We start from the raw sequence: 12,548 nt of genomic DNA, 5'->3' as shown, positions 1-12,548 counted from the left end.
ATAGCAATATTTTAAAACATCGCTCTAACGTAAATAAAGAACAATTTGTTTGTCACTTGCTTAATTATTTTAACTCTTTCGTTGATGGTTCTTTCACTGCTCATGACTGTAATCTGAAGAACGTTGTTCTATAGATCCTATACTAATGAGCATGGCGTATAGGATAGCGAGCACATGCCCGCAATTGCGCTCGCCTCTGCATTTCCAACGAGATAATCAGGATAAGACGAAGAAAACATTAGAACCCGATTCCGTAGCAAGATCTTTGAACATTGCTCTGACCAAAATATAGTACATCATGTTTTTGTATTGCAACATTGTTTTTTTTTACTTTACATGAAGCGTTCGTGGAATTCTAAATGTCATTTTTACTTAGCCATGTGTTCTTTTCCGCACAGTATACGATAGCGTGCATATTATGCGCGCAATTGCGCTTTCTGTATTTTCGACGAGATAATCAGTTTCAGAAAGCATGAAATAAATTAAAGAACACAATAATTTGTATAACACTTGTGTTAGTATTTTATTTTTAACGTTGATGTTTCTTTCACTGTTCATGTTATTGTGAAGAACCGTTGTTCCCTCCAATACGTATTCCTAGACGAGCAATAGGATAGGGAGCAGATGAACGCAATTGCGCTCGCTGCATTCCCGACGAGATAATCAGGTTTACAAAAAAATGATTTGAACAGCATTCCGTACAATCAATTTGGAAGATCGCTCTAACCAGATATACTCCGAGTAGTATATTATTTTGTCAGAAAATACAATATTGTTCTACGATTTTACATTTAGCGTTCGTGATAGTATGAATGTCTTTTCCACTTAGCCATGACATTGTGTTCTATTCCGCACACTTTACGATAGCGAGCAGATGCGCGCAATTGCGCTCTCTGTATTCTCGACGAGATAATCAGTTCAAGAAAGTATAAAAGAAATTGAACAAGATTTGGTATAGCAACATTTTAAAACATCGCTCTAACGTAAATAAAGAACAATTTGTTTGTCACTTGTTTAATTATTTTAACTCTTTCGTTGATGGTTCTTTCACTGCTCATGACTGTAATCTGAAGAACGTTGTTCTATCCTATACTAATGAGCATGGCGTATAGGATAGCGAGCACATGCCCGCAATTGCGCTCGCCTCTGCATTTCCAACGAGATAATCAGGATAAGACGAAGAAAACATTAGAACCCGATTCCGTAGCAAGATCTTTGAACATTGCTCTGACCAAAATATAGTACATCATGTTTTTGTACTACAACATTGTTTTTTGACTTTACATGAAGCGTTCGTGGAATTCTAAATGTCTTTTTTACTTAGCCATGTGTTCTTTTCCGCCCGGTATACGATAGCGTGCATATTATGCGCGCAATTGCGCTTTCTGTATTTTCGACGAGATAATCAGTTTCAGAAAGCATGAAATAAATTAAAGAACACAATAATTTGTATAACACTTGTGTTAGTATTTTATTTTTAACGTTGATGTTTCTTTCACTGTTCATGTTATTGTGAAAAACCGTTGTTCCCTCCAATACGTATTCTTAGACGAGCAATATGATAGGGAGCAGATGAACGCAATTGCGCTCGCTGCATTCCCGACGAGATAATCAGGTTTACAAAAAAATGATTTGAACAGCATTCCGTAGCAACAATTTGGAAGATCGCTCTAACCAGATATACTCCGAGTAGTATATTATTTTGTCAGAAAATACAATATCGTTTTACGATTTTACATTTAGCGTTCATGATAGTCTGAATGTCTTTTCCACTTAGCCATGACATTGTGTTCTATTCCGCACAGTTTACGATAGCGAGCAGATGCGCGCAATTGCGCTCTCTGTATTCTCGACGAGATAATCAGTTCAAGATAGTATGAAAGAAATTGAACAAGATTTGGTATAGCAATATTTTAAAACATCGCTCTAACGTAAATAAAGAACAATTTGTTTGTCACTTGTTTAATCATTTTAACTCTTTCGTTGATGGTTCTTTCACTGTTCATGACTGTAATCTGAAGAACGTTGTTCTATCCTATACTAATGAGCATGGCGTGTAGGATAGCGAGCAGATGCACACAATTGCGCTTGCCTCTGCAGTTCCAACGAGATAATCAGGATAAGAAGAAGAAAACATTAGAACCCGATTCCGTAGCAAGATCTTTGAACATTGCTCTGACCAAAATATAGTACATCATGTTTTTGTATTACAACATTGTTTTCTGACTTTACATGAAGCGTTCGTGGAATTCTAAATGTCTTTTTTACTTAGCCATCGTGATAGTCTGAATGTCTTTTCCACTTAGCTATGACGTTGTGTTCTATTCCGCACAGTTTACGATAGCGAGCAGATGCGCGCAATTGCGCTCTCTGTATTCTCGACGAGATAATCAGTTCAAGAAAGTATAAAAGAAATTGAACAAGATTTGGTATAGCAATATTTTAAAACATCGCTCTAACGTAAATAAAGAACAATTTGTTTGTCACTTGTTTAATTATTTTAACTCTTTCGTTGATGGTTCTTTCACTGCTCATGACTGTAATCTGAAGAACGTTGTTCTATCCTATACTAATGAGCATGGCGTATAGGATAGCGAGCACATGCCCGCAATTGCGCTCGCCTCTGCATTTCCAACGAGATAATCAGGATAAGACGAAGAAAACATTAGAACCCGATTCCGTAGCAAGATCTTTGAACATTGCTCTGACCAAAATATAGTACATCATGTTTTTGTATTGCAACATTGTTTTTTTTTTATTTTACATGAAGCGTTCGTGTGTTCTTTTCCGCACAGTATACGACAGCGTGCATAATATGCGCGCAATTGCGCTGTTTTTTTTTTTTTTGACGAGATGATCAGTTTCAGAAAGCATGAAAGAAATTAAAGAACACAATATTTGTATAACACTTGTGTTAGTATTTTACTTTTAACGTTGATGTTTCTTTCACTGTTCATGTTATTGTGAAGAGCCGTTGTTCCGGGTTTACAAAAAATAATTTGAACAGCATTCCGTAGCAACAATTTGGAAGATCGCTCTAACCAGATACTCCGAGTAGTATATTATTTTGTCAGAAAATACAATATTGTTGTACGATTTTACATTTAGCGTTCGTGATAGTATGAATGTCTTTTCCACTTAGCCATGACATTGTGTTCTATTCCGCACAGTTTACGATAGCGAGCAGATGCGCGCAATTGCGTTCTCTGGTATTCTCGACGAGATAATCAGTTCAAGAAAGTATAAAAGAAATTGAACAAGATTTTGTATAGCAATATTTCAAAACATCGCCCTAACGTAAATAAAGAACAATTTGTTTGTCACTTGTTCAATTATCTTAACTCTTTCGTTGATGGTTCTTTCACTGTTCATGACTGTATACTAGTCTGTAATCTGAAGAACGTTGTTCTATCAGGCATGAGATTTCTCAGCGGATTTTGAAATTCTGGGGGGAAAATACACAGTCGAGAAACTTTCCGTGATTTTCCTCTTTTTTTGGGGGGGGGGGGGGCAGCCCACATATCTCGCCGTGCATGACGAGTATGTCTAGCGATGTCTAGATCTAGCGATGTCACGATTTCAATAACTGTCGAACACTTACTCAATCCAACACCAACAATCAGCGATTCATAACCATAACCGAAGAAAGTCCATTTATATTCCAAAACACAATGTGTGTCTCGCCGAATAATGTGTGATGATAAAGCCAGTATTTTGGCAGTAAAAGTAGCGGCAACAGAAGAAACTCGGCTGTTTTCTGCTCGCGGTAAGCTGCCAGCAGGTGAGTCGAGTGGTGACTTGCTATGCCTGCCTGCTTCACGTCATGTAACTATACGTGTGTAGAGCACCAGCACAGCGCACACACCAAGTTCACGCAGAAAAAAAAGAAAAATCCCACGATGCCAAGGTGCCAGACTGAGAATGGGGAGGGGTGGAGAGAGAGAGAGACCAATCAACAGAAGAAACCGCGCGTACTGGCGCATTCTTGGAGGTCATGAACTGTCTGGGATGTTGGAGATGAACAGGGAAAGAATGTTTAATTACTGAGTACACATAGCTCAAGTCGAAGCCCCATGCAGGGCGAAGACCCAGGATTACAAAATGCAACGATTTCATATTTCTTTCATGTAAGCTCCTTAAAATCACTCTCCCGCAATATTTGATGAGCTTAATTTAGGTGTTAGAATGTCAAATTTTTCATGAGATTGCAACTTTGTGTAATACAATACTATATACCAATTGATTTATCAATCTGTAAACCACAAACGTGACTATCAGTGACAATAAAAAAGACTTGTATTTGTTTTCTGCCGAGATTCTTTTTTTCTTCATCCTAATACTTCAAAGTTTACATGAAATTTCTGATGTTTTTACTGCAGTATCAACAGTCTAACATAAATTACTGAAATATTGTCTAAATTAATGCATTTAGAGGATGCAAATCTATGTGGATAATTTGTGACACTCAACTCGTCTTTTTGATGTTTTTCTTTCAGTCCAAAAGGAAGAAGTATCATGACGTTTGCAATTGTTCAAAAGGTCTGCTGTTGATAACTCACAGACTCACAGACTAATCACCAAGGGGCTGTTCCCAGGCCCTCTCTCCAGCCAGCTGTCGGAATGTGCTTTGAAGTTGCATGGCAGCCTGGCCTGGCTGGCATGAATGGGTGTCGAGTTTCAGATCGGGAAGGTGTAGGGGAGAGGGTTTTGTTGTGTTGCAATGTGTGTGTGTGTGTGTGTGTGTGTGTGTATTTTTTTCCCTCGATTTTTTTTTCCTGTTTTTTTTTTTTGGGGGGGGGGGGGGAGGGGGGGGGGAGGGGGGGGAGGGGGGGAGGACTGAGGCCAGAGTGGGGAAAGATCAGAGTGAAATGAGTGCTTGTTTCTTGTCTTGATTATTGACTGAAGAAAGATAAATTGGTTGATCCTTTAGTGCTGAATTTTTAAATCTGTTTAGACTTTCTGAAGGAATAAAACGACTTGACTATAGACAGTAGTAAGTCACTTGACTAGCAAGTCAAAAAAGAGGACATACCGGTAATGATAAATGATGTTTCTTTAATTCACTGTTCATGTAACCTGAAGAACGTTGTTCTATCCTATACTAATGAGCAGTTATAGGATAGCGAGCAGATTAAACATAAAGCGTTCGGGGTATTTTGAATGTCTTTTCTAGTGTCCGTATTCTATTCCGCACAGTATACGATGGCGTGCAGATGCGCGCAATTGCGCTCTCTGCATTCCCGACAAGATAATCAGGTTTAGAAGAAAGCATCTTGGATATGATCGAACAAGATGACGTAGAAACATTTCGAAAAATTGCTCTTACCAAAATTTATCAATTTTTTTTATGACAATATTGTTTTATGATTAAACATAAAGCGTTCGGGGTATTCTGAATATCTTTTCTAGTGTCCGTGTTCTATTCCGCACAGTATACGATGGCGTGCAGATGCGCGCAATTGCGCTCTCTGCATTCCCGACGAGATAATCAGGTTTACAAGAAAGAATCTGAAGAGCATTCCGTAGCAACAATTTTGAACATTGCTCTATCCAGAATATACTCCGAGCGATACATTATTTTGTCAGAAAATACGATATTGTCTTATGATTTCACATTTAGCGTTTGTGGTATGAAGCGTAAAAGAAATTGAACAAGATTCCTTAGCAGTATTTTGAAACAATGCTCTAACTTAAGTATAGTACAATAACTGCACTTCTTTTTGTGTTTTACTTTTAGCGTTGATGCTTCTATTACTGTTCATGTCACATTATTCTGAAGAACCGTTGGTGTAATACGAACCGTTTTCTTAGACCAGCTAGTAACAGCGCGCAGATGCACGCAGTTGCGCTCTCTGCATTTCCGACAAGATAATCAGGTTTAGAAGAAAGCATTTAATATGACTGAACAAGACTGCGTAGAAACATTTTGATACATTGCTCTTATCAAAATTTATCACATTATTTTGTATGACAATTATTGTTTAATGACTTAACATAAAGCGTTCGTGGTATTCTGATTGTCTTTTCTACTTAGCCATGCGACGAGATAATCAGTTTCAGAAAGCATGAAAAAGATTAAATAAAACGGTTTGTATGCCACTTTTGTTAGTATTTTACTTTCAGCGTTGATGTTTCTTTCACTGTTTATGTTATTGTGAAGAACCGTTGGTCTCTCCCTTACGTATTCTTATAGGCGAGCAGTATAAATTAGGATAGCGAGCAGATGCGCGCAATTGAACTCTCTACATTCTCGACGAGATAGTCAGTTTCAGAAAGCATAAAAGAAATTAAAAAAAAAACAATTTGTATGACACTTCTGGTAGTATTTTACTTTTAACATTGATGTTTCTTTCACTGTTCATGTTATTCTGAAGAACCGTTGTTCTCTCTAATATACGTATTCTTAGACGAGCAGTATATATTAGATATTTAATAATAATTAATAATAATTGCGCTCTCTATTCCCGAGGAGGCAGGATTAGAAGAATAATAAGCATTAAAGATATTGAAAAAGATTCAGTAGCAACATTTTGATACATCGCTCTTATAAAGAAAAATAGTACATTATTTTGTATGACAATATTGTGTCATGATTTTACGTTTAGTGTTCGTGGTATTCTGAATGTCGTTTTTACTTAGCCAAGTGTTGTTTTCCGCACAGGATATGTGTAACGTGCAGTTGCGCGCAATTGCGTTCTCTGCATTTTCGACGAGATACTTAGTTTCATGGCACAAAATAAGAAATTGAACAAGATTCCGGGGCAAAAAAATTTAGACATCGGTCTGACCATAGACTAGTATATTATTAATTACAGCTCGTTATTCCGAAGGTTCGTTATTCCGAAGATTCGTTATTCCGAAGGTTCGTTAATCCGAAAATGAAATTAGGTTCGTTATTACGAAGGCTCGTTAATCCGAAAATGAAACAAACCTCTTTGTTCCGGAGGTTCGTTACGGACCCTATATAAAACCTTCGGAATAGCGAACCTTCGGAATAACGAACAGCACCAAACAGTTATTTTGTATGACACTTGTTTTTGGCTTATTAGCGTTCGTGTTTTTTCACTCTTAATATCATTCTGATATAAGGAATTAACCGTTGTTCTGTCGCAATACCATCTTAGACGAGCAGTAGCGAGCAGATGCAAGCAGTTGTGTCCTCTGTATTTCTGACGAGATAATCAGGTTTAGAGAAAGCATTAAAGATATCTGGCAACCTTTGGAAGCAGAGATTAGTACTCAGCAACCCAAAAATTCGTATTTTTTCGATCAGAATTAGTATTTTCAGTCTTCCTTTTTTTATTATTTCGAAATAAACTTGCCGATGTATGAGGCCTACTGGCTCTAAACATAACATTACGACGTCATGCCGAAGTACCGAGCTGCATAGTCACCAGCACAATAAAGAATCAAAACTACTCCGTGTTCATCGCATCGTTGATTGATTACTTATTCCCGCAATAAATATGCAGAATGTACCTCCAAAACTTGTTGAGCTGGTTATGGAAACTTCCACTACCTAGCAGGGGAGGGGGAATGTTTTTATCTTCTCATCTTTTAAAGAGAGCTTTCGTCTTAGCGAATACAATATCTCTGGGGTGTTTTCTTTCCAATACTATAAAACATAGTCATGCGTTGTTTTGAGGCTTTTTCATCTCATGGGATTTTAAACATCATATTCCAAGCAAGTATTCCAGTTCCTTCTCCCTGACTGGAATCGGAAAGGCTGCCGTAACGACGATCGCTAAACCGCACTGTGTGTGGCTGTGCCGATGTCACCTGAAGTACGAAGGAAAGCGCCATGTGCTCCCGCCTTTAGAGTCGGATGCGCCAGTGCAGAGCTGAGCGGAGAAAGGGATGGTTAAAGTATTCGAAGAGGTGATAATTGGGCTTTGTTTTTTTTTTTTTGGTACGAGATACCAAGAAAACATGAAATAGTACAGAGCACATACCATTGTAAGAGGAATTCAAAGCTTATTTGATGAAAATCGGGTTTGGAATGACTGAAACATCCAAAAACAAAGTAAAACAAAGCGATCACGATAAAGTGTGGGTGCTACACGTTATTAGAATTGCTCTTTTGGATATCTCAGCCATTTCAAAACCAATTTTTATCAAATAAACATTAAATTCCTCATGCAATTACATGCTCTTTCATATTCATAAGAGGTTTCTCATTATCTCGCCCCCAACCAAATCTATACGATCCCTTTAATGACTTGGTTATTGTAAGCAGTTTTCGTTCGATACAATCATTAGCTCTTTCTTAGGAGGAAAAAAAAAATTATGGAACAGCAACAAAAAAAAAAAAATCCACGAATGTTGATAGCGAAAAGTTTGAAAAGTCTTTTTTTCAAAAAATTAATGAGCGTGAAATTACTAATGTCATGATTTTGCTGTCTAATCGGGTTTTTGGTGCATCATTATAACTAGTGAATTTGACCAGCACTGGCCATAATATACGAGACCTTTCATGTATTTCTGTGATTGCATTTTTAATCGAGTAATCCCTTTTCATTGTTCAGGGAACATACAAAATATCAGATCAAGTACAGTAAAATCGACTGTTTGATGTTTCTTATGCGCCAAAAGAAAGGTCATATGAATCCTGATACCTTTGCAATGATTCCCACGAGCTAGTTATTCGATCCATATTTCCAGGATATTTACACGCTGTTTATTCCAGTGCGCGCATTCTTTCGTCTGGCATACGCAACGGGGTCTGGCACGCTAAGAACCAAAGACGTGGATTTCTACTATCTTTGCTCATGAACTGTGGAAATTTCCACAAGTGGAGATGGGCGGGGGTGTCACGCAAAGAGCGCAGCTCGGGGGTGTTTCATCAAGTTCAGCAAAATCCTCGATTTTGATTGGCTGAGAAGCTCTTGTCACTGACTGTTACCATGGTGATTGTCAGAGACTGACAAGTTGTCAGCGCTGCGGACAACTTTCATGAAACTGTCCCCGGGTGTCAAGTTTCTTGGATACAAAGAGACCTCATGTCATAGAGTGTACACCATTATATCTCTTCACTTGTATTTTTTTTTTTTTTTTTTTGCTGTTATTCATGTTTTCCCCTTAATGTTTTTGCTGGTAATGAGGACAAGTTATCCTTCATGTACTACATACATTGTGGAATGAGTGAATGTAGCAATATTATTAGAACACATTAATAAAAAAAAATTGGGAAAATCGCACAATCCGTTCACAAGTTATGAATTTTTAAAATTTTGAATTTTCTTTGTTTTCTTTACATCGTTGTACATGTGACATCACAAGTTGTAGTAGTTTTCTTATCTAGCAGTGACTGAGCAGAACTTGAACTTCGAAAATGTATAACTTTTCAACTCGTTGTCCAATTTTCCTCAAACTCTCACTGATGTGTTGCTGCATTCACTCAATCCACAGGTTTATTATGAAGGTGGACTTGTCCTTTAACATTACAAAGGTTGCTAACACGTGATTCTTTCTGTTTTGATGTGTATGTATTTTCTTTTTCATCATTCTTGGCAGGGGAAAGAAGAGTAAAAGAGGGAAAACTGAAATAAAACGAAGGGCACGTATATACACAGTATTCACAGCAAGCCGCCTTTTCCAAGCATTGTTCATCATCATCAGGCATCACTACACTTAGACACACGATCACCCTCATCACTCGAGATAAACGACTAGGAAAATGAATCACGAAGTATCAAGTACGAAGTGTACAAAATGTCAGAAGTAAGAATATCAGAGGTAAAAATGTCCAAGATAAAATGTCATTGATCAAGATTTATAGACGTATATAGGAGGATGAGGTGAAAGTGCCAGATATGTTTGTTTTTGCAGTATTGAGTTTACTTTCAGTGTTCATATTTCTTGCACAGTACTTTTTGTTGCACAGTACAGTTTGTTTACTTACTATAGTATAGGCATGCGTTCTTTTCCTTTTCGCTTGCGAAGCGAATTTGTTCTTTCAGTTTTTACCTGTCATTTATAGTTATTCATAACGGAGGGTTCATACTTTTCTTTACATTTTATTTTGTACTAATCATAACCGCGTTTTACAGTTCCATTGAGACCATACAGTTTGTGTTTCCCAGCTGAAGAGAGTATCATGCTTTTCTGTGAACTTGAGGGGAAAATTGCGTTTTCAAGTGTTTTTGTTAAATGATTTTTCCATCAATTTCACAGAAGGTCCCGGACACAAATTGGTCTCAAATAACATTATAAGGGACCGAAACTAGTAAGGGAATATAAGAAAGCAAATTATTTCCTTGAAATCAATTTGAGTGTTGTTAACCAATTTCTGTGATTACACATTGTAATAAAAGAAAAATGCACCTCATCAAAATCATACTGAGATAGAACAACAAATCTTGTTTCGTAAAATGTTCCCTTACCAGTACTGGGGACTTGTTCCTCTGTTTACTTTAATTGTTTTTGTTATGTTACAATTACTTACATAACTACTGTACCATAAATCTCGACAAATACAATGCAATAAAGCAGTTGGTACAGTTTGGAGCTGTGACACAATTACTGACAAGCGTAAAACTTCCTGACGTATGTAAAGTAAGCAAGTAGAGTGGTACCAGGAATGAACTTGCTTGGGCGAGCTACGAGTTCAGTTCGAGTTCAAGTTCGGACGGCCCGCCCGCGCGGCCCGGCCCGCTTCTTTTCTTCCTCCGTTGTATGGCGCATGGATATGGCCAGAAAAGAAGCTACTACAGCTTGTACTTAAAAGCCTACTAATAGTATAGCTCGCAGTTCACATACACGGCTCCATGCCACACACACAACACACACTACTCGCGCCTTGCTGAGCTACTCACACAGACAGATGTGATTTCGATTTGGTATCACACACAGTACGTGTTCTTTGCACAGACAGCCTAGCCGCCTGCTGATGTCTAGATACTTGGCGGCCCAGCGCCCGCCGCTAGCTCGACTGTGTGTGTGTGTGTGTGTTGTGTGTGTGAAATGAAAGGACACGTGCCACCATGCATGCCTGTTGTGTGAAAGAAACCGAGGGGATTTGGGTGAGATGAGGCAGAGGAAGTCTGACACACGTGTACGTGCGTTGTTGTTGTCGATAAAGATGCTTAGTACAGTTAGTATACTGGTACTGGTGTACGTACTAGATACTACACGGAACCTTTGCGTTGTCCACCAGTGCACCCACCTCGTTGTTGTCTCGGGTTTAATGCGCATAAAAGTGGCAATGTAGAGTTGGTCCTACTACTCATCTACCGTCTCATTGTTATTTGTCTGATAAGAATATTTAGCACTGAAATTAACGTAAAAACTTGACCTACGTGATGGACAAAATCCAGCACTATCATATGCTGTTGATCTCTTTCCAATTCGTAGTTTCAAAAACAAATACCGACGTCGAACTTTGAGTACTGTACCCTCTTTTCAATCAGCTCCCCGCGGTATCGCTCCCTTTTTTGGATCGACCTCTATTTTTGTATTGACAATGCACACAAACCGAGCTAGCTAGCTGTTTTGACCACCGTGTTGTACGAAGCTTTTAAGAAAATGCATTGACATTACATTAAGTGCCACTAGCTACAAAACAATAAAAACGAACTTACAAACCAAACTAAACACGTTTCAATTACACATCCGCTCAGTAACGACGCATGACTGTGAAATTCACGTGTATAACCTATGGAAAGAGGGGGCCGATCGTGAGGTACCCTAGCTTATACGCGCGAAGAAAATGCATCGCATGCACTAAAGTTGCGTTATTTCACTACGGAGATTCAGAATCAAGGTGACGGTCACGACATTCAAAACTGCGGTATTTATGGCATATTTGAGGTAAAAATTAGGCGAATTCGTCTTATACTTTTGGAATAAACAAGCTGCAGATCCTTAGGGTGACGATAGGTGGTACCCTCAATCATACTAGGCGTTCTGCTGTGCGCCAAAAACTAGTGGTCGGTTTCAAAAAGGGTGTGTCGATGTGTAGTAGTAGAGTTACCGTACCATGCAAGCAATGATGCAGGCAGTGGAGAGCGCCAGTTTTAAAGTCCTAGTAGTAGGCTGCGTTCATAGAAGTACAAATGTATACTATTCGGGTATTCGGGGCTCGTTTTCGAGGGCACGCGAATAGCTTGAATCGAACGATAGGATTTCCTCACACCGGTTCACATATTAAAGAGGGCACTATTCAAAAGTACCGAATAGCTGCGAATAGTATAGCAAAGTGGGAATCGAGCTTGTTCGATTTTCTTGCAGCGTATACTGTCTCTCGTTTATGAAATAATGACAATTTTGGTCTGGATTTGCCCTTTAGCAAAAATAAGCAAGCAGACTGACATTCTGATGCAGTTTAGAAATTGTTAATAAGATTTGCTGGGATGTGGGATGTAGGAGGAAGAAATCCTCACTGCATGGGATGGTGAGTTGTCGGTGCGGGTGATGGTGATGTACTCGGTGCTCGAATAGCGAATAGCGAATAGCGAATAGCGAATAGCGAATACTTCTATGTGAACGCAGCCTTTAGGGACGTCGGGTTCGTTGTTCCGAAGGTTCGTTGATCCGAAAATGAAATACAG

The 12,548-nt window shown here is 38.6% G+C and overlaps 1 protein-coding gene across 1 annotated transcript in view; it reads left to right on the top strand.

Moving 5' to 3' along the window:
- LOC139715825 (paladin-like) overlaps positions 1–7,845 on the top strand; it is a 61,470-nt gene extending 53,625 nt beyond the window's left edge. The window contains exon 15 of the mRNA XM_071627363.1: positions 7,726–7,845. Coding sequence (XP_071483464.1) covers positions 7,726–7,845 — 120 coding nt within the window. The remainder of the gene's footprint in view (positions 1–7,725) is intronic.
- The last annotated feature ends 4,703 nt before the right edge of the window (positions 7,846–12,548 follow it).

The sequence above is a fragment of the Diadema antillarum genome, unplaced genomic scaffold, assembly GCF_040938485.1.
Source record: "Diadema antillarum isolate AM-2024a unplaced genomic scaffold, OU_Dant_1.0 scf00000055, whole genome shotgun sequence".
Classification (NCBI taxonomy): Eukaryota; Metazoa; Echinodermata; class Echinoidea; order Diadematoida; family Diadematidae; genus Diadema; species Diadema antillarum.
The sequence above is the reverse complement of the archived record's forward strand: the minus strand, read 5'-3'. Positions and strand labels throughout refer to the sequence as shown.